The 23,734-nt window shown below is 42.8% G+C and overlaps 2 protein-coding genes across 3 annotated transcripts; both read left to right on the forward strand.

Annotated features, from left to right (window-relative positions):
• Positions 1-1,971: 1,971 nt before the first annotated feature.
• On the forward strand, positions 1,972-2,506 carry LOC6621163 (transcription elongation factor 1 homolog). Of its 2 annotated transcripts, none has more exons than XM_032718825.1 (2): positions 1,972-2,147; positions 2,279-2,506. In XM_032718825.1, the coding sequence occupies exons 1-2, from the start codon at positions 2,047-2,049 to the stop codon at positions 2,409-2,411; spliced, it is 234 nt and encodes a 77-aa protein (XP_032574716.1). In that variant the 5' UTR covers positions 1,972-2,046; the 3' UTR covers positions 2,412-2,506. The 2 variants fall into 2 exon arrangements, with proteins under 2 accessions (XP_032574716.1, XP_002045341.1); XM_002045305.2 differs by having other exon boundaries at positions 1,978-2,162.
• Positions 2,507-11,886: 9,380 nt separating this feature from the next.
• On the forward strand, positions 11,887-20,022 carry LOC116801168. The gene is made up of 2 exons (XM_032719175.1): positions 11,887-14,381; positions 19,935-20,022. The coding sequence occupies exon 1, from the start codon at positions 12,051-12,053 to the stop codon at positions 12,717-12,719; it is 669 nt and encodes a 222-aa protein (XP_032575066.1). The 5' UTR covers positions 11,887-12,050; the 3' UTR covers positions 12,720-14,381; positions 19,935-20,022.
• Positions 20,023-23,734: the final 3,712 nt, after the last annotated feature.

Here is a 23,734-nt window from a genome sequence, read left to right on the forward strand (position 1 = left end):
TTATGAGCCTTATGAGATTTAAGCCCATTTGACAATGAACGAAATGAGTTTTATGAAATTTTCAGCAAGCAATAATCAAAATACTTATTCCTAGCCAAAGAATTATAATCAAAATACTACCCCAAAATACTACTGCCTACTAATCGGAATTATAGACGCAATGCTAATTAAAACAATAACCTATTTTCAAAACATGTTTTGAAAGTGCGGCCGTGACAGTTTTGGGTAATTTGTAGACGTTAGAGTGGGCGTGGCAAAATTTTTTTTGGGAAATCGATAGAAATTTACATGATTAAAAAAAATATGAAAAATTATCCAAAAATTTTTGAAAAATGCGTCAAAACCTTTTTTAAAAGTGACAGTTTAAATATCCTCTATTAAGGGTACTCCATATTAAACAAGACACAGTTACATGGGGAGGGTAAGGTCAAACATACTAGAATAACAAGATGTGTAACGTCCATACATTGGTTTGGCACTATGCAGCCCCTTTTTGGTGACGGCCAAAATTGCTCTCTGTCCGCTCGCTTACGCTAAGAGCGTAAGAAATCTAAAAATAGAATTTGCTTGCTTGTGTGAGTAATAACAACAGACGAGAACGTGTAATTTACATATTTGGAGTTTTGGCCATGATATAAAATAATAATTTAAAATTCATGCCTTGACCATTATAATTTTAAAGTTGTTTAAATTCGTTTGTTAAAATCGCCGCTCGAATTAGCTACCGTTTACATATTTACATATATGTTGATAATTAATTATGTGTAATATATATAACATTCATTATTTACATAAAACCATAATGAGAAAGCACTACTTTCATTTGTGCACTTAATGCATTGCATTTATACACATTTGTTTTTTATTATTTTTAAAAGTATTTCAAAAACTTTAATGTGTATTTTACAAATATTTAAAAAAAAAGATCAGATGGTGCCATTAGTTTCCCGAAATAATAAAATATGAAAACTGTTTACTGCAAAAGTAATATCTTGAGGCACGAGGTGCGGACACAAACACTCAACAAGCCTTATTAATTTTTCACACGTCGCAAGCTGAATACTCTAAGGACATAAAGGTCATATTTTGTCAAATTTACAATGCATGAGCATACGTGTGCACACATACCGTTGTCTACTATCACTGTATGCGTAGAAAAGAGCTGTTTGCTGTAGCGCTCTCCGCTCTTTCTCTCTCGAACAAAAACTCGAGAGAGCCTGGAGCCAAAAAATCGCGTCCAAAAAAATCGTATGGCGTTACGCATCTTGTTATTCTAGTGTCTTTGCCTAAAGGAAGCAAATAAACACGAATGTGCGCATATGACCTAAAATTTGATATATATAAAGAAGCGCATTAAATGCGGCAAGAAATAATTATGTGTAATCATCAGAGGGCTAAGACATTCACAAGTCCCAATCCAGATCTTTCTTACAATATAAAAACGATCGGGACAATCCGCTTCGATGGAAAAGCCGTATTTTCTATGCTTTTCCAGTGCGTAAAACTTTGCTAACAATAATATCGATAGAATTAATTGTATAGTCTTAAGAACAAAGATAGTGTAATCGAGATTGAGGAATTTAAGAATTTGATTGGAATGTGGATCGGAACATAAAAACGTTGTTAAAAAATGGGGCGTGTGAGAAATATTTGTGAGAAATAAAACGACAGAGTTCTGTGGCAAAACCGACTAGGCAAGTTTTTCTGATTGAGATTATATTACTTTGTTGGGTCAAAAACGCTTCCTAATATTTATTGTATATACGAAATAAGCCACGTTTACTTTAATAGGTCGCATTTGCGTCACAGTTTAAAGTGCTCATAAATATTGTAATATAAGCTAAGTTTATTTATTACTAGCCAATAAGATGTGAGGTAACGATTTGTGTGAATCGGGTATAACGCCAATCTTAAATTGGGTATGAGTAAAAATACGGTAGATCTGGTAAATTTGTACAAAAATATTTCGTTATCTTAGCATGTTTGGCATTGTTATTTTATTGCTGTAACCGCGCATAGTGAAAAAACTTAAAAGGCATTAAAAAAATGGGAAGAAGGAAGTCTAAAAGAAAACCGCCTCCGAAGAGAAAGAATATTGAACCCCTTGATCAACAATTTAATTGCCCATTTTGCAACCATGAAAAATCGTGTGAGGTTAAAATGTACATATTCAGGACAGTTCTGGTTCTACTATTATTCGACCAAATATATAGACAGATTTTATTTGGTTCCAAAACTTGAATTTATTAAAACACAACTCTTAATTTTATAATTTCAGGGATAAAAGCAGAAATACAGCGAAAATAACTTGTAGGGTGTGCTTGGAGGATTTTCAAACGGGAATTAACTTCCTTTCAGAACCTATTGATGTTTACAATGATTGGGTAGATGCCTGTGAAACAGCAAATTAAATGGAATTAATTTTAAGTTAGTTAGTAGGTAAATTAAATTGCTAGAGCCCTCTAACTTATACAATAAAATAAGTTTAATACAAGATGTCCAAAAAGTTAGTGTATTTTGAAATTTAGGGAATACACGCGGGTCGCTCTAACAGTTTTATTAACATAACAGCGAGATTGAAATAATTTTTATTGACTTATTGAAACAAGCTGAACCGATGAAATTGTAACTAATTTTTGTTCTAGGGCTCATGTCTAAAATGTGGCGAGCACCGAGATTGTATTGCGAGGGAGAGAAGCGCTTCCGCCCACATAAAGTAAATAAAACTACATAGCTGAGTCGATCTGGCCATGTGCGTCTATCCGTATGAACGTCTCGGTCTCAGGAACTATAAAAGATAGAAGGTTGAGATTAAGCATACACTTTCTAGAGACATCCAAGCGTTGCAAGTTTGTTGACCCATGTCAACCGCAGAAAACTACCATACACACACTGTTTGGTCAAACCACTAGAATAACAAGATGCGTAACGGCCATACATTGGTTTGGCACTATTCAGCCACTTTTTTGGTGAAGGCCAAATTTGCTCTGTTTCCGCTCGCTTACGCTGAGAGCGTAAGAAATCTAAAAATAGAATTTGCTTGCTTGTGTGAGTAAAAACAAGAGTCGAGAACGCGTATATGTGTGCGTGTTGTGCTAGAAGACGATTTTCGGGACGAAATCAATTCTGATCAATGAAACGAATTTACATATTTGGAGTTGTGGCCAATTTCGTAGCAATATGATGAACTAAAATAATAATTAAAAATTCACGCCCTGACTAATATAATTTTAAAGTTTTTTAAATTCGATTGTTAAAATCGCCGCTCGAATTAGATACCGTCTACATATTTATAATTATGTTAATTATATGTAATATTCGGTACCCAGGGAATACCACGGGGAGGCCATTACAATTTTAATGGGGTCCTATATTTATTAGGCCTTCGAGTCGACTTGAAATATTTTAATGTTTAACATTAAAACATTTCTATGTTCCCCAATTAGGTTATTTTTCTTACTATTGTTTTTTTTTATATTTTGCGTTTATTTTTCCGTCGCCAATTATTTAAATATTAAAAAATTTATATCAGATGGTGCCTTTAATTTCCCGAAGTCCGAGGCACCAAGTGCGGACACAAGCACTCAACAATCACTGCCTTATTAATTTTTCTCACGTCGCAAGCTGAATACCCAAATGACAAGTATTCTAATATAAAGTCATTTTCGAAATTTATTTTTTGAAGTACGTAGTTTCGGCTATTACTATTTCTAAGCTTTATTTAAATAATTATAACGTTAAGGCAATGCAAAACAAGAATTTTTCGCATGGTGTCAATTGATAAAAAATAATATAGATTTAAAGTCAACGAACTTCTAAGGTGAAGGGCATATTTTGTCAAATTTACAATGCATGAGCATACGTGTGCACACATACAGTTGTCTACTATCACTGTATGCGTAGAAAAGAGCTGTTTGCTGTAGCGCTCTCCGCTCTTTCTCTCTTGAACAAAAACTCGAGAGAGCCGTTTGGCCGTCACCAAAAAAAAGGGCCGTTACGCATCTTGTTATTCTAGTATCTTTGGTACAGGCAACACTGCCGTGAAACTGTTTCATAAATGCAGTGTTTCAGATTGTTCATAGGCGGTAAACAATGGAGAAAAACGAGCAAGCTTCGGAGAATTATAATTATCACGCTTCTTATTTTATCAAGGCAAAATCGTGGTTTGCTTTAGTTTCCCTGCATCTGTCATATCCTTTTCTGAAGACGAAAATAATGTAGATTTTCCACTAAGTTTCAGTGTAAGTTTTGGTATTTGATTTGGAGACTTTTTATTTGTGGCGGCACCTTAACTATGAATTTATTGTCATGGAACTTGATTTCAATACAGGTTCATCGTTGTTAGCTAAAGGCACCTTGGTAAATTATTCTGTGTCATCTGGTATATGGACTAAAATCTGCTTATCTTTATCCTTTTTCTTTTCTTTTTTTGGCCTATTATCATTGACCTTTATTTTTCGGTCGGATTTAAGAAATGGCATGTCAATCTGATCCGTTTTCTTTGATTTGTCCTTTTTTTATTTTTTTATAATTTTTCACTTCTTTTAATTTGAGATATTTTATTTATTACTCTTATACATTACTCTGTGCAGCAATATATTTTGCATTCCCCTATATGCTATGTTCCTCTCTCTCAATAGAGACTTAATCTTTATTCTATGAAACTTGCTCGTTTGCCTTCTGTATAGAGAGTTCAGTTACAAATTAAGTGTTGATAGCCCTGGTGCTGCTGTGATACACTTTATTTCTTAATCGGTTCGGTACGGGCACTGCCGCCGTTCTTTATACCCTACAGCCCTGTGTAGCAAAATATATTGAAATTTTAATTTAAACATTAACTTTACCGTGTTTTATAAATTGCCACACCATTTTTCAAAGTCAATGAATAAGCTCATTGCCTAAACACACACTTTTTCATAATTTTATTTGTTACAAGACAAATAATTTCAATCGGCTTGTCAAAAGCTTTTTGCCACGTATAAATAATCCTGACATTGTCTTCATTAAATGGGACCAGGTTATGAAAGAATTCTCACTGAAAGAATAATATTAATAACCCCAAACGATACGGACTATCTATGTTTCCGTTCAAAACATCATTAAGAAAGAGCAGCCCAGCTATCGAACGTCGATCTGGTATGGGCGAGACAACACTGGCTGAGATATGATGGATGTGGATCCCAGAAATGCATGGACTTAAGTGCTAATTTCATAATTTTTTAAATTCTGGTTAACGAATATGAGCAACCTGCGAACTTTGGTGCACAGTCGGAAGTTCAGAACGTGTCTAGGGAATTAATGATTACACAGTGTTTCTTTGTCCACAAAACAAACAAATATTTCACTTTTCCAAAAAGATGAAGCTTGGTAGAAGTATTTAATGCATAATGCATTTAGAAGTACTCTTTTGGATATGTTAAGGAAAATAAAAACCCGAAGTTTGTCCATTGCTCATATTTTTACAATCGTGTACATTCGGGTACACAGTCTGGAGAATCAACAGCATTTTTTTCAGTTGTATTTTAAATTTACAATGTCCACATTTTAATATTGTAAATAGAATATACATATTTTTTAAAATACATTCATATATATACTCACATATATCGTACAAATATGTAAATTAAACCAAATACGTTTGTATAATTAAATGGTTCTTTTATTAGAGCCAACTGCTCTGAATTCTGGTCTGTTACGAACTAGATACAAATCAAATTTATTAAGGCCGCCAAGTCTTTGGTTGGATGCAGCGGACTCATCAGCGCGCCTAGTCAGAGCCTCGTGCCAACTGGAGTTTCATGCCCTCAACGGTCACCCAGCACGCACATGTCCGCCTCGCATTACGGTGACCCTTGCACGTCGCTTTCGCTAAAGTGAAATGCGTTACTGGGCTGGCTCAGCTTTGTCGATGTTATTGTTGGCACATCCGGTCTTGGACGGAATTTCGGCGGGTCGTTACACCCCTCTGACTTGCTCGTGTTAACTCCTCCTTGTCTTAAGATGAAGTCGTCCCCGGATTCAATGGTCTTAGACGGTTGTTGACGTTTGACTTTCAGGCGGTAGATAAGAAAGATGATGACCAGGGTTATTGAGGCTGTGGAGGAGACAGAGCAAAAGATCCAGGTGTTGCCTGATGGCAGTTGGAATTGAAGCTGGTTGATGTGCTGCAGATTTTTAACGCTCATTCCGTGAATTGATGACAGACTAAGGCGCTCTAGATGTCTCAGAACGTTTACTTTAGCCATGGCTGAAACTGCGGCTTTCTTCCTTGATGTTCCGATATTGTTGACGTAAAGGGTGCCGTTTATTTTAATTTTTTCGGTAAATGGTACCAGGTGAGTTCCTGATATTATCCGGCTTATTCCCTATTCGTCGGTGATATTTATCGTTACATCGTTGGTGATGAACATTCCCTCGTCGATCATGGTGACTGGGTCCAATTGTCCAGGTCCGCAATCCGCAACCGTGCTACCGTCCTCGAAATCAAAGATTCTATTTTTATGCTGTAGCGGGAATATTCTTATTTTTCTCGAAGTTAACAAAGGCTTCGGAAATTTTATTAAAAAGTACAATAGGTCTCGATTTTGAAAAGTTTTTATGCTGGCTACCTCTAAAATATCTGACACGCTAACGTTTGTGGGATGTTTACTTTCAATCTTCTTTAGGTCAACGTCATTCAAGATTATTGGACCTATTACGTTTAATTTGGAAAGGGTGATTTCAAGTATTAAATTTTCAAATTCTTGAATTACAACACGGTTTTTTTTGCCAAAATCGTCCGATTTTAAAATAGAATTCATGGATGAGGTCAGTGTGTTTAATTGCAATTGTATTTTGTCGTTTATTTCTATCTGTCCGTTTACCGAGTCCGTTAGCTGTCCCTGTCTAAACCTCACCTGGTCCCAGTCGTCAGAGTCAGGTGTCCCCTCTATTGCTTTCAAAGCAGTCCCTATGAAATTAAGACTACGGGTATGTCGGTGACGTAGTACCTTTAGTGTGTCCAGAAGTCTCTATTCGTTCCAAATCCGTTTCAAGTACCCGTCTTATGTGCTCCTTCACGAAGAAGTCCATCGCGTGTTTCGTCTCGTCCGCGTAAGTTTCGTACGATGTAACGTTCGTTGTATATCCCATGTAAACGTACTCGTCCCATAAAGTAATGTCTCAGTCCATTATTGGTGTGTGGTTAGCGTGTGAGTATTCGTTTAGTTTTATGGTCCAGGAGGGAGTTGTCAGTAGGACTAAAGGGAGTAGCCAGTTCCCTAACCAAAGTGCGAAAAATATAAAATATAGAGAGTAACGAACGTCACCAAAGTACAAAAAGGTGATAATATTAAAAAATCTATAAAAAATATAAAATTAAATTGAGCACCCTCTTACCGAAGATTGTTTTTATGGACCACCCTCCCTTTAATAAGCACAGTCGTACCCAGATCAGCCTCGATGACCTCTTCTGAGCAGAGTGGCGTTAATTTTGTACCCGGGCGTCTGTTGGTTTTTAACCACACTCTTTCGCCTACTTAGTACTGCTTATTGCCTTTGTGTGCATTTGAGTACCTAAGTGTTTTCTCTTGAGCTTCTTTGATTTTGTCTCTTATTGTGCCCGCAAAATCTGGTGGACCAGCGTGAACTATTTCATGATGCTTTTTATTTGTAACCGAGTGGACAGTTGTGTTATATTCTATTGTTGCGAATAGAATACGGTCGGTCGCTTCGGTTATGTTTTGATCTATCTTGATGGACCGTGCGATTTCCGCTAGGGTGCTATAAAATCTCTCAACTTGGCCATTAGATGTGCTGCGCAACGGGGCGCATTTGAGACCTGTATACCATACCTATTTTCTAGGATGGATTGTATGGTTTGTGAGTTGATAGACCTTTCATTGTCGCAGTAAACTGTTTTTAGTTTGTGGAACAGATTTATTATTTGCAGTATCGGAGTTTTGATATCTACGATTGCTCTTGAATCGATTGGTTGGACTATAGCGAATTTTGAAAACTTATTGTAGCATATTGGACTAATCTACCCTAAAAATACAATAAATGATTGGGTATAACTTAGCGTCAATACATTGTGACACTTTGTCATAATAAATATAAATATACAAATATACAAAAAGACCACCAAAAAACTACGTAAGCACTCCAGCGCCCCAGTAATACGATCTAACGCTTATACATAAGCCGATCGCGGAGCGTGGGAATGCTGAGCATGCACTTTGCAGCTCAAGTGGTCAATGCCTTCTGCATACATATGTATATGTATAAATTTAAGTAAGAATACATAGATATAAGCAATGTATGTGCGGGTTAGCTGAACCCAACTTCAGCACACCTTGCTTATTCAAATAAAGAACATCGAACAGAGCAGAAGCTAAGCTCTTCTTTTATTAAACATCAAAATAGCACCCTTTAAAATAGCAATTTCATATGGCGACCGTGACAGGACGATTGCAGGACGCACACGAAGTGTTTAAAGTATTGTGCTAATAATTACAGTCGACTGATCTTAGTTCGACTATAAATTAAATAAATTAATAAATTCAAATGACATTATAAAACATAATAATTGATGGCGGAAGAGCCACAATTCTCAAACGCACAGCCCACGCCACGATACAAAGGGACTTGCCAACGTTGGAAGAAGCTCTGCAGCAAAATCCTGCAGATGGACCACGCCCACTCACAATAGCTGAGTACCGGGCAAGGCAAGAAAGGAAGGAACCAAAGAAGCACAAACGCTCCGGAAAAAGGGTAAAGCTACTTAAACAACGCCGACTGGTTAAGAAAATGACCCAGTTGGCCAGAGACGAGGCATCCCGACAACGCTACAAAGAGCGTCTTGAGGACATCGAAAGCAAGATTTCGCAAGGTGCGAAACAACGTAAACGGGCTGCATAAATAAATGCCAATGCCCCAATTTGCCTTAATTTTAATTTTTAAACCCGAGCCGATGCGGGAAACCGCTGCTTGAAAAACACTAATATCTGTTAGGCTTTTTACTAACAATGCGGTTGGACAATTTTTTTTTATATTGTAAACAAATATGTGAGCCAACCACATTTATTAACAACTAATATTTCCACGCCTCTGCTACTGAGTATACATATATTAAGCTGCAAAAAAATTTTTTTTAATGACAGAATATAACAATTCTTATCTTCATTAAACGTAAACATTTTTTTTATTTTTGATTTTCTAGAAGAATAAATTAATATCATAATAATGAGAAAAAACTCATAAATAGAAAAAAAAACGTTTCATTGAAAATAAACAAAAAAAAAATGGGATGGTTTAGCGATTCTAGTGAGGCAAAGGACAATACTGCCAACGTAGTTAATAACGTAAAAATTATAGATCAACCAGACGATATAAATGCGTTGTGGATCTTATTGCTGATCATTACAATAGTACTACTTCTACAATTTCTGCTTACAATTTATGTTAAGCATAACAAGATCATCAAAAGACGTTATATAAATAGGGCAAATCGTTTAGACCAGATTTAACAAAAAATAATATGGATTAGAAGAAAGCTTAATAAAAACTTTTTTTAAGAATGGAATGGAGCGAAAATAGAAAAAGAAAAATCATATAGAGATATTAGTAGGTGTTTGGGAACGAGACACCCTGTATACGCGAACAAGTCACCCTTTATCTTTGTTTACTTTATCATTTGTCTGCAGCTTCAGCGGAGCTTATCAGCGGAATCAATGTAAGCATCGCACCGCTGTAATTGTCCGCGAGCTTGCCCAGTACTTTTCCAAACTTCTATTTGAAAATTATTTGCGGTTCGTACGGCTCTCGGAAGAGCTGTATGCATTTAAATCGGAAGCCGATTGGGAGAACCCTGACGAGGATTTTGACGCATATGAGGACAAACATTATGCTACACACGCTATTCTCAGCAATACTTTGGAGGAGTTGAGACGGGATGTCACCTCAAACAGTATTGATGCCACAGTTCAAGCCGCAGACACATCCCAGAGAAGTCATGTCAATTTTCAGTTCGAGCGAATTAAACTTCCGAGTTTTTCTGGAAATTATGAGGACTGGAAAGGAAACATTTTTCGGACATGTTTATTGGATCGATTGCTTCCAATTCGAGCCTGACGGATTGCCAACGATTTCATTATTTAAAATCGTACCTTGCCGGAGACGCGTTTGCATTAGTTAAACATATTCCAGTTACTAATGACAACTATCGGGAAGCATGGGATCGGCTGGAACAGAGATATAACAAACAATCGCTAATTATTCGATCGTTCTTAAACAGTTTCATGAGCCTTCCGAGTGCTATAAATTCAAATATCGGCACAGTGCGGAAAATTGCCGATGGTGCAGACGCAGTTATTCGTGGTCTGGCTAATTTTCATTTTACTTTCAAAATTAGATAGCGATACCCGCCAAGCCTGGGCTCAGTGCGCTGAATCCGAGGAAAACGGTGTGACCATCAACCGATTCTTGAAATTTCTCACATCACGCTGCGATACGTTGGAGGCTTTTAAATTAACTCGATCAACCCAAGCTCGACGCGCACCACGCAGACACGCATCCAAGACGGAAAGAGCCGAAGTGCACATCGTGCCAGCAGAATCACCAACTGTTTAAGTGTCCTCAATTCATCGCACTCGACATTGCATCTCGCCGAGACTTCCTCAAATCAAGAAAGCTCTGTTTCAATTGCCTCAGCCCGGCTCATATGATGGGCAACTGTACATCGAGGCATACTTGTCGGAAGCAAGCATCATACTTTGGTTCATGGCTCGTCGCAGCCAATTCAAAATGGCAACAACATTGACACAGCAAGTGTTGATAGCCGCGATCGACCAGCAGTCTCACATGCGGGATCTACAATTGGCCACAATCAACCGCTAGCTCGAGAAGGTCATCGCTTGGGAAGCGAGACTCCCGCGGAAAACAACTTTACGCATCATACTCTGGAGAATATTCCGGCGGCTGGTTCTCAGACTCTGTTGCCAACCATCCTTGCTGACGTCATCGACGCCTGGGGAAACACTACAACCTGCAGGCTGCTCCTGGACACTGGATCTACAATAACCTCGGCATCGGAATCATTTGTTCAGCGAATAGGCGTGCGTCGAACGCACGCACGGATTTCTATTCTCGGTCTCGCCGCCAACAGCGCGGGCGTTACCCGAGGACGCGCACATATCAAGCTGCACTCTCGTCATTCGGGCCAAACTGTCGAATTGGTCTCGTTCATTCTCAACTCGCTGACGTCATCACTTCCTGCCCAAGTTATTGACACCTCATCCTCTACGTGGAGGCAAATCTGAGAGCTTCCTTTGGCAGACTTAACGTTCTGCACACCTGGAGCAATCGATGTCATTGTTGGATCGGATCAACTTTGGTCTCTATACACAGGAGATCGGAAACACATTGGTAACGACTTTCCTATCGCACTCAATACTGTATTTGGTTGGATTCTTGCAGGCTCTTACTCTGCATTCGATGATCACCCTACTTCTGCGGTTACTCATCACGCGGACCTAGACACGATGGTTCGTTCATTCATGGAGATGGACAGCATTCAGCCTAACCAGGCTCTCCTAGACGCCAGCGATCCCACAGAGCGTCATTTTGCTGCCACACACAAGAGCTCGACGGACGGGATGTACGTCGTCGAGTATCCCTTCAAGGAGAAGGCACCGCCTATTGATTCGACCTTGCCACAGGCCATCAATCGCTTCTTCTCGCTCGAACGCAAATTTCGTCGGTATCCAGAGTTGAAGCAGCAGTATGAAGCTTTCCTGGACGACTACTTGCAACGTGGACATATGGAACAACTGACCTCGGCTCAGGTTGAGGAGTCCCCAGACACCTGCTTCTATTTGCCGCACCACGCTGTCATCAAACTGGACAGTCTGACTACCAAATGTCGTGTAGTTTTTGATGGATCAGGAAAGGACAGCTCTGGAGTATCGCTCAATGACAGACTACATATTGGTCCACCGATTCAACGCGATCTTCTTGGCGTTTGTCTACGCTTCCGGCAGCACCAATATGTTTTATGCGCAGATGTCGAAAAGATGTTTCGAGGCATTAAAATCTTTAAGCCACACACCAATTTTCAGCGCATTGTTTGGCGCACGACTGAGAATGAACCTCTGCTTCATTTTCGCCTGCTGACGGTTACCTACGGATTGGCACCGTCACCATTTCTGGCTGTTCGAGTTCTAAAGCAACTTGCCGACGATCATGGCCATGAATACCCTGGAGCAGCTCACGCTCTTCTGCACGATGCCTATGTGGACGATATCCCTACAGGCGCCAACACATTCGATGAGCTTATGATTCTCAAGGACGAGCTTATAGCCCTCTTGGATAAGGGAAAATTCAAGCTACGCAAATGGAGTTCTAATAGTTGGCGTCTTCTGAAATCATTACCAGATGAAGATAGATGTTTTGAACCTATCCAGCTCCTCAACAAATCAGCTGCGGATTCACCTGTCAAAGTTCTTGGTATCCAATGGAACCCTGGGAAGGACGTTCTGTATCTCAACCTAAAGGGATGCGATGCGACCATTTCTCCGACGAAAAGAGAACTCTTGTCTCAGCTATCAAGAATTTATGATCCGCTTGGACTGGTAGCGCCGGTCACAGTTCTACTCAAGCTAATCTTCCAAGAAAGTGGACAAGTGTCCTGCAGTGGGACGACCCCATTCCTGAAAGTCTACGTACGCGCTGGAGAGCCTTAGTAGAGGATTTGCCAGCACTTACGCAATGCCAAGTACCACGGTATATTGCGTCACCATTTCGAGATGTTCAACTACACGGATTCGCCAACGCATCCTCGCACGCCTACTGTGCGGTAGTTTACGCTCGAGTTTGCAGTTGGATGCAGCTTTCAAGTAACTCTGGTTGCCGCCAAAACACGGGTGGCCACGATCAAGCCCGTATCAATTCCACGTTTGGAGCTAAACGCTGCGTTACTTCTATCTCGATTGCTTTCTATTGTCAAAACATCACTAACAATTCCTCTTTTCAGCACGAGCTACTGGACAGATTCAGAAATTGTGCTACACTGGCTTTCAGCTCCCCCTCGACGGTGGAACACCTACGTCTGCAACCGAACTTCTGAGATATTGAGCGACTTTCCCCGTAGCTGCTGGAACCATGTTCGCACGGAAGACAATCCTGCAGATTGTGCTTCCCGAGGACTTCATCCGTCAAAGCTTCTGGAGCATCGACTGTGGTGGAAAGGTCCGTCCTGGCTGGCCACACCCACCTCTGAGTGACCACCTTCTACAAGAAAGTTCAGCGTATCTTCAAGTTTCGATTTCAACACCGAAGAACGAGCCATAAAGCCCACGACTCTACATAACTTTCCTGATGAAAGTATACACGAGTTACTCATCCACAAATTCTCAACCTGGACGCGTCTTATAAGGGTATCTAGCTACTGTCATCGCTTTATTCACACTCTTCGATCCCATCATAGGAATTCGGCACCATTCCTTACGTCTGAAGAGTTGCTGGACGCACAGCGCCGACTTATTCGACATGTGCAACAAAAATCCTTTGCCAGAGAATATGCGCAGCTAGAAAATCGACGCCAGCTTAACGCTAAATCGCATCTTATCCGGTTTTCTCCGTTTCTGGATGATTATGGAGTAATGCGAGTCGGTGGGAGAATCGAGCAATCTACACTCAACTACAACGCCAAGCACCCGATTCTGATACCTAAAGATACACCACTAGCTGGACTGCTGGTTCGACATTTTCATGTCTCCTATATGCACACTGGAGTTGATGCAACGTTCACCAATCTTCGTCAGCAGTACTGGATTCTGGGAGCCCGCAATCTCGTCAGAAAGGCAGTCTTCCAATGCAAATCCTGTTTTCTTCAACGAAAGGGCACAAGCAACCAGATCATGGGAGAGCTACCAATTCCTCGAGTTTAAGCTAGCCGCTGCTTTCAACACACAGCGCTGGACTACGCTGGACCGATCGCAATCAAGGAATCAAAGGGAAGAACTCCACGCATCGGAAAGGCATGGTTTTCTATTTTCGTGTGCCTCACTACAAAGGCACTTCACATCGAGGTTGTTAGTGAGCTAACTACACAGGCTTTCATCGCAGCCTTTCAACGATTCATTGCCCGCCGAGCGAAGCCTACTGACCTGTATTCGGACAATGGAACTACATTTCATGGAGGCAAGCAAACTTTGGATGACATGAGACGTCTGGCCATTCAACAAGCCAAAGATGAGGAACTAGCAGGATTCTTTGCCAATGAAGGGATTTCTTGGCACTTTATACCCCCGTCTGCACCCCATTTTGGAGGGATGTGGGAAGCTGGAATTCGCTCAATTAAACTCCATATGAAACGGATACTTGGTGGAATCATGGATATGCAGGTGGAATCAGCTGCAAGCCATGGTTCAAGGCTTTTGGAAAAGGTGGCATATGGAATACCTGACATCTCTTCATGAGCGGACAAAGTGGCATCTGGAAACCGAGAATCTGAAGATCGACACACTGGTAGTACTCAAGGAGCCCAATCTACCGCCCTCTAAATGGATTCTTGGCCGCATCACCGCAGTGCACGCAGGAATCGACAACAAGGTCCGAGTCGTTACAGTGAAGACTGCTCACGGATTATACAAACGCCCAATTGCCAAAATCGCTGTACTGCCTCTCTGCTGAACAACCGTTCAGGGGGGCCGGTATGTTTGGGAACGAGACACCCTGTATATGCGAACAAGTCACCCTTTATCTTTGTTTACATTATCATTTGTCTGCAGCTTCAGCGGAGCTTATCAGCGGAATCAATGTAAGCATCGCACCGCTGTAATTGTCCGCGAGATTGCCCAGTACTTTTCCAAACTTCTAACTCCCTTCTAACTGTAACTTGTTTACGTCTTATGCTAGTTTAATCGTATGGCGTGAGTACAGCCAAAGCTTAAGTTAGTCACATTTTTCATCTGCGAGAAAACGTACGCATCGGTGTCGAACTAATTAATATTAAGTGTCTGAAATTAACCAATAAATCAAACTAAACAGTAACACTGGCGGGTTTATTTATGAACATAAAAATTGGTCCTTCGAGCCGGATTACCGGAACTGCGTTTCTTTCGGGAATTTGATTTTGATTATTGGCCTTTTGGCAAACGATGATCTATAGATTCCTACATCGTATAGAATCGTTTCCTTCTTTCCACCACCATGCGGAGTGTGATTCAAAAACGGGGCTTCTGCAAAAGCCAAATTACTCGTGCGCATAAAATTTGTTGATGACATTCATTCAGTGCAAACAATAGTTGTCCGCCTGATGCAATTACAGGAAAATTATTAGCGGTTCGTACGGCTCTCGGAAGAGCTGTATGCATTTAAATCGGAAGCCGATTGGGAGAACCCTGACGAGGATTTTGACGCATATGAGGACAAACATTATGCTACACACGCTATTCTCAGCAATACTTTGGAGGAGTTGAGACGGGATGTCACCTAAAACAGTATTGATGCCACAGTTCAAGCCGCAGACACATCCCAGAGAAGTCATGCCGATTTTCAGTTCGAGCGAATTAAACTTCCGACTTTTTCTGGAAATTATGAGGACTGGAAACATTTTTCGGACATGTTTATTGGATCGATTGCTTCCAATTCGAGCCTGACGGATTGCCAACGATTTCATTATTTAAAATCGTACCTTGCCGGAGACGCGTTTGCATTAGTTAAACATATTCCAGTTACTAATGACAACTATCGGGAAGCATGGGATCGGCTGGAACAGAGATATAACAAACAATCGCTAATTATTCGATCGTTCTTAAACAGTTTCATGAGCCTTCCGAGTGCTATAAATTCAAATATCGGCACAGTGCGGAAAATTGCCGATGGTGCAGACGCAGTTATTCGTGGTCTGGCTAATTTTTATTTTACTTTCAAAATTAGATAGCGATACCCGCCAAGCCTGGGCTCAGTGCGCTGAATCCGAGGAAAACGGATCGGTTGACCATCAACCGATTCTTGAAATTTCTCACATCACGCTGCGATACGTTGGAGGCTTTTAAATTAACTCGATCAACCCAAGCTCGACGCGCACCACGCAGACACGCATCCAAGACGGAAAGAGCCGAAGTGCACATCGTGCCAGCAGAATCACCAACTGTTTAAGTGTCCTCAATTCATCGCACTCGACATTGCATCTCGCCGAGACTTCCTCAAATCAAGAAAGCTCTGTTTCAATTGCCTCAGCCCGGCTCATATGATGGGCAACTGTACATCGAGGCATACTTGTCGGAAGCAAGCATCATACTTTGGTTCATGGCTCGTCGCAGCCAATTCAAAATGGCAACAACATTGACACAGCAAGTGTTGATAGCCGCGATCGACCAGCAGTCTCACATGCGGGATCTACAATTGGCCACAATCAACCGCTAGCTCGAGAAGGTCATCGCTTGGGAAGCGAGACTCCCGCGGAAAACAACTTTACGCATCATACTCTGGAGAATATTCCGGCGGCTGGTTCTCAGACTCTGTTGCCAACCATCCTTGCTGACGTCATCGACGCCTGGGGAAACACTACAACCTGCAGGCTGCTCCTGGACACTGGATCTACAATAACCTCGGCATCGGAATCATTTGTTCAGCGAATAGGCGTGCGTCGAACTCACGCACGGATTTCTATTCTCGGTCTCGCTGCCAACAGCGCGGGCGTTACCCGAGGACGCGCACATATCAAGCTGCACTCTCGTCATTCGGGCCAAACTGTCGAATTGGTCTCGTTCATTCTCAACTCGCTGACGTCATCACTTCCTGCCCAAGTTATTGACACCTCATCCTCTACGTGGAGGCAAATCTGAGAGCTTCCTTTGGCAGACCCAACGTTCTGCACACCTGGAGCAATCGATGTCATTGTTGGATCGGATCAACTTTGGTCTCTATACACAGGAGATCGGAAACACATTGGTAACGACTTTCCTATCGCACTCAATACTGTATTTGGTTGGATTCTTGCAGGCTCTTACTCTGCATTCGATGATCACCCTACTTCTGCGGTTACTCATCACGCGGACCTAGACACGATGGTTCGTTCATTCATGGAGATGGACAGCATTCAGCCTAACCAGGCTCTCCTAGACGCCAGCGATCCTACAGAGCGTCATTTTGCTGCCACACACAAGCGCTCGACGGACGGGGTAAACGTCGTCGAGTATCCCTTCAAGGAGAAGGCACCGCCTATTGATTCGACCTTGCCACAGGCCATCAATCGCTTCTTCTCGCTGGAACGCAAATTTCGTCGGTATCCAGAGTTGAAGCAGCAGTACGAAGCTTTCCTGGACGACTACTTGCAACGTGGACATATGGAACAACTGACCTCGGCTCAGGTTGAGGAGTCCCCAGACACCTGCTTCTATTTGCCGCACCACGCTGTCATCAAACTGGACAGTCTGACTATCAAATGTCGTGTAGTTTTTGATGGATCAGGAAAGGACAGCTCTGGAGTATCGCTCAATGACAGACTACATATTGGTCCACCGATTCAACGCGATCTTCTTGGCGTTTGTCTACGCTTCCGGCAGCACCAATATGTTTTATGCGCAGATGTCGAAAAGATGTTTCTAGGCATTAAAATCTTTAAGCCACACACCAATTTTCAGCGCATTGTTTGGCGCACGACTGAGAATGAACCTCTGCTTCATTTTCGCCTGCTGACGGTTACCTACGGATTGGCACCGTCACCATTTCTGGCTGTTCGAGTTCTAAAGCAACTTGCCGACGATCATGGCCATGAATACCCTGCAGCAGCTCACGCTCTTCTGCACGATGCCTATGTGGACGATATCCCTACAGGCGCCAACACATTCGATGAGCTTATGATTCTCAAGGACGAGCTTATAGCCCTCTTGGATAAGGGAAAATTCAAGCTACGCAAATGGAGTTCTAATAGTTGGCGTCTTCTGAAATCATTACCAGATGAAGATAGATGTTTTGAACCTATCCAGCTCCTCAACAAATCAGCTGCGGATTCACCTGTCAAAGTTCTTGGTATCCAATGGAACCCTGGGAAGGACGTTCTGTATCTCAACCTAAAGGGATGCGATGCGACCATTTCTCCGACGAAAAGAGAACTCTTGTCTCAGCTATCAAGAATTTATGATCCGCTTGGACTGGTAGCGCCGGTCACAGTTCTACTCAAGCTAATCTTCCAAGAAAGCTGGACAAGTGTCCTGCAGTGGGACGACCCCATTCCTGAAAGTCTACGTACGCGCTGGAGAGCCTTAGTAGAGGATTTGCCAGCACTTACGCAATGCCAAGTACCACGGTATATTGCGTCACCATTTCGAGATGTTCAACTACACGGATTCGCCAACGCATCCTCGCACGCCTACGGTGCGGTAGTTTACGCTCGAGTTTGCAGTTGGATGCAGCTTTCAAGTAACTCTGGTTGCCGCCAAAACACGGGTGGCCACGATCAAGCCCGTATCAATTCCACGTTTGGAGCTAAACGCTGCGTTACTTCTATCTCGATTGCTTTCTATTGGCAAAACATCACTAACAATTCCTCTTTTCAGCACGAGCTACTGGACAGATTCAGAAATTGTGCTACACTGGCTTTCAGCTCCCCCTCGACGGTGGAACACCTACGTCTGCAACCGAACTTCTGAGATATTGAGCGACTTTCCCCGTAGCTGCTGGAACCATGTTCGCACGGAAGACAATCCTGCAGATTGTGCTTCCCGAGGACTTCATCCGTCAAAGCTTCTGGAGCATCGACTGTGGTGGAAAGGTCCGTCCTGGCTGGCCACACCCACCTCTGAGTGACCACCTTCTACAAGAAAGTTCAGCGTATCTTCAAGTTTCGATTTCAACACCGAAGAACGAGCCATAAAGCCCACGACTCTACATAACTTTCCTGATGAAAGTATACACGAGTTACTCATCCACAAATTCTCAACCTGGACGCTTCTTATAAGGGTATCTAGCTACTGTCATCGCTTTATTCACACTCTTCGATCCCATCATAGGAATTCGGCACCATTCCTTACGTCTGAAGAGTTGCTGGACGCACAGCGCCGACTTATTCGACATGTGCAACAAAAATCCTTTGCCAGAGAATATGCGCAGCTAGAGAATCGACGCCAGCTTAACGCTTAATCGCATCTTATCCGGTTTTCTCCGTTTCTGGATGATTATGGAGTAATGCGAGTCGGTGGGAGAATCGAGCAATCTACACTCAACTACAACGCCAAGCACCCGATTCTGATACCTAAAGATACACCACTAGCTGGACTGCTGGTTCGACATTTTCATGTCTCCTATATGCACACTGGAGTTGATGCAACGTTCACCAATCTTCGTCAGCAGTACTGGATTCTGGGAGCCCGCAATCTCGTCAGAAAGGCAGTCTTCCAATGCAAATCCTGTTTTCTTCAACGAAAGGGCACAAGCAACCAGATCATGGGAGAGCTACCAATTCCTCGAGTTTAAGCTAGCCGCTGCTTTCAACACACAGCGCTGGACTACGCTGGACCGATCGCAATCAAGGAATCAAAGGGAAGAACTCCACGCATCGGAAAGGCATGGTTTTCTATTTTCGTGTGCCTCACTACAAAGGCACTTCACATCGAGGTTGTTAGTGAGCTAACTACACAGGCTTTCATCGCAGCCTTTCAACGATTCATTGCCCGCCGAGCGAAGCCTACTGACCTGTATTCGGACAATGGAACTACATTTCATGGAGGCAAGCAAACTTTGGATGACATGAGACGTCTGGCCATTCAACAAGCCAAAGATGAGGAACTAGCAGGATTCTTTGCCAATGAAGGGATTTCTTGGCACTTTATACCTCCGTCTGCACCCCATTTTGGAGGGATGTGGGAAGCTGGAATTCGCTCAATTAAACTCCATATGAAACGGATACTTGAACCCTGTCGCCTGGATATGCAAGTCAATCGATTGGAGAGGTGGAATCAGCTGCAAGCCATGGTTCAAGGCTTTTGGAAAAGGTGGCATATGGAATACCTGACATCTCTTCATGAGCGGACAAAGTGGCATCTGGAAACCGAGAATCTGAAGATCGACACACTGGTAGTACTCAAGGAGCCCAATCTACCGCCCTCTAAATGGATTCTTGGCCGCATCACCGCAGTGCACGCAGGAATCGACAACAAGGTCCGAGTCGTTACAGTGAAGACTGCTCACGGATTATATAAACGCCCAATTGCCAAAATCGCTGTACTGCCTCTCTGCTGAACAACCGTTCAGGGGGGCCGGTATGTTTGGGAACGAGACACCCTGTATATGCGAACAAGTCACCCTTTATCTTTGTTTACATTATCATTTGTCTGCAGCTTCAGCGGAGCTTATCAGCGGAATCAATGTAAGCATCGCACCGCTGTAATTGTCCGCGAGATTGCCCAGTACTTTTCCAAACTTCTAACTCCCTTCTAACTGTAACTTGTTTACGTCTTATGCTAGTTTAATCGTATGGCGTGAGTACAGCCAAAGCTTAAGTTAGTCACATTTTTGATCTGCGAGAAAACGTACGCATCGGTGTCGAACTAATTAATATTAAGTGTCTGAAATTAACCAATAAATCAAACTAAACAGTCTAACACTGGCGGGTTTATTTATGAACATAAAAATTGATCCTTCGAGCCGGATTACCGGAACTGCGTTTCTTTCGGGAATTTGATTTTGATTATTGGCCTTTTGGCAAACGATGATCTATAGATTCCTACATCGTATAGAATCGTTTCCTTCTTTCCACCACCATGCGGAGTGTGATTCAAAAACGGGGCTTCTGCAAAAGCCAAATTACTCGTGCGCATAAAATTTGTTAATGACATTCATTCAGTGCAAACAATAGTTGTCCGCCTGGTGCAACTACAGGAAAATTATTTGCGGTTCGTACGGCTCTCGGAAGAGCTGTATGCATTTAAATCGGAAGCCGATTGGGAGAACCCTGACGAGGATTTTGACGCATATGAGGACAAACATTATGCTACACACGCTATTCTCAGCAATACTTTGGAGGAGTTGAGACGGGATGTCACCTAAAACAGTATTGATGCCACAGTTCAAGCCGCAGACACATCCCAGAGAAGTCATGCCGATTTTCAGTTCGAGCGAATTAAACTTCCGACTTTTTCTGGAAATTATGAGGACTGGAAACATTTTTCGGACATGTTTATTGGATCGATTGCTTCCAATTCGAGCCTGACGGATTGCCAACGATTTCATTATTTAAAATCGTACCTTGCCGGAGACGCGTTTGCATTAGTTAAACATATTCCAGTTACTAATGACAACTATCGGGAAGCATGGGATCGGCTGGAACAGAGATATAACAAACAATCGCTAATTATTCGATCGTTCTTAAACAGTTTCATGAGCCTTCCGAGTGCTATAAATTCAAATATCGGCACAGTGCGGAAAATTGCCGATGGTGCAGACGCAGTTATTCGTGGTCTGGCTAATTTTTATTTTACTTTCAAAATTAGATAGCGATACCCGCCAAGCCTGGGCTCAGTGCGCTGAATCCGAGGAAAACGGATCGGTTGACCATCAACCGATTCTTGAAATTTCTCACATCACGCTGCGATACGTTGGAGGCTTTTAAATTAACTCGATCAACCCAAGCTCGACGCGCACCACGCAGACACGCATCCAAGACGGAAAGAGCCGAAGTGCACATCGTGCCAGCAGAATCACCAACTGTTTAAGTGTCCTCAATTCATCGCACTCGACATTGCATCTCGCCGAGACTTCCTCAAATCAAGAAAGCTCTGTTTCAATTGCCTCAGCCCGGCTCATATGATGGGCAACTGTACATCGAGGCATACTTGTCGGAAGCAAGCATCATACTTTGGTTCATGGCTCGTCGCAGCCAATTCAAAATGGCAACAACATTGACACAGCAAGTGTTGATAGCCGCGATCGACCAGCAGTCTCACATGCGGGATCTACAATTGGCCACAATCAACCGCTAGCTCGAGAAGGTCATCGCTTGGGAAGCGAGACTCCCGCGGAAAACAACTTTACGCATCATACTCTGGAGAAAATTCCGGCGGCTGGTTCTCAGACTCTGTTGCCAACCATACTTGCTGTCGTCATCGACGCCTGGGGAAACACTACAACCTGCAGGCTGCTCCTGGACACTGGATCTACAATAACCTCGGCATCGGAATCATTTGTTCAGCGAATAGGCGTGCGTCGAACGCACGCACGGATTTCTATTCTCGGTCTCGCCGCCAACAGCGCGGGCGTTACCCGAGGACGCGCACATATCAAGCTGCACTCTCGTCATTCGGGCCAAACTGTCGAATTGGTCTCGTTCATTCTCAACTCGCTGACGTCATCACTTCCTGCCCAAGTTATTGACACCTCATCCTCTACGTGGAGGCAAATCTGAGAGCTTCCTTTGGCAGACCCAACGTTCTGCACACCTGGAGCAATCGATGTCATTGTTGGATCGGATCAACTTTGGTCTCTATACACAGGAGATCGGAAACACATTGGTAACGACTTTCCTATCGCACTCAATACTGTATTTGGTTGGATTCTTGCAGGCTCTTACTCTGCATTCGATGATCACCCTACTTCTGCGGTTACTCATCACGCGGACCTAGACACGATGGTTCGTTCATTCATGGAGATGGACAGCATTCAGCCTAACCAGGCTCTCCTAGACGCCAGCGATCCCACAGAGCGTCATTTTGCTGCCACACACAAGCGCTCGACGGACGGGGTGTACGTCGCCGAGTATCCCTTCAAGGAGAAGGCACCGCCTATTGATTCGACCTTGCCACAGGCCATCAATCGCTTCTTCTCGCTGGAACGCAAATTTCGTCGGTATCCAGAGTTGAAGCAGCAGTACGAAGCTTTCCTGGACGACTACTTGCAACGTGGACATATGGAACAACTGACCTCGGCTCAGGCTGAGGAGTCCCCAGACACCTGCTTCTATTTGCCGCACCACGCTGTCATCAAACTGGACAGTCTGACTATCAAATGTCGTGTAGTTTTTGATGGATCAGGAAAGGACAGCTCTGGAGTATCGCTCAATGACAGACTACATATTGGTCCACCGATTCAACGCGATCTTCTTGGCGTTTGTCTACGCTTCCGGCAGCACCAATATGTTTTATGCGCAGATGTCGAAAAGATGTTTCGAGGCCTTAAAATCTTTAAGCCACACACCAATTTTCAGCGCATTGTTTGGCGCACGACTGAGAATGAACCTCTGCTTCATTTTCGCCTGCTGACGGTTACCTACGGATTGGCACCGTCACCATTTCTGGCTGTTCGAGTTCTAAAGCAACTTGCCGACGATCATGGCCATGAATACCCTGCAGCAGCTCACGCTCTTCTGCACGATGCCTATGTGGACGATATCCCTACAGGCGCCAACACATTCGATGAGCTTATGATTCTCAAGGACGAGCTTATAGCCCTCTTGGATAAGGGAAAATTCAAGCTACGCAAATGGAGTTCTAATAGTTGGCGTCTTCTGAAATCATTACCAGATGAAGATAGATGTTTTGAACCTATCCAGCTCCTCAACAAATCAGCTGCGGATTCACCTGTCAAAGTTCTTGGTATCCAATGGAACCCTGGGAAGGACGTTCTGTATCTCAACCTAAAGGGATGCGATGCGACCATTTCTCCGACGAAAAGAGAACTCTTGTCTCAGCTATCAAGAATTTATGATCCGCTTGGACTGGTAGCGCCGGTCACAGTTCTACTCAAGCTAATCTTCCAA

The sequence above is a fragment of the Drosophila sechellia genome, chromosome 3L (assembly GCF_004382195.2).
Source record: "Drosophila sechellia strain sech25 chromosome 3L, ASM438219v1, whole genome shotgun sequence".
In the NCBI taxonomy this organism is placed as follows: domain Eukaryota; kingdom Metazoa; phylum Arthropoda; class Insecta; order Diptera; family Drosophilidae; genus Drosophila; species Drosophila sechellia.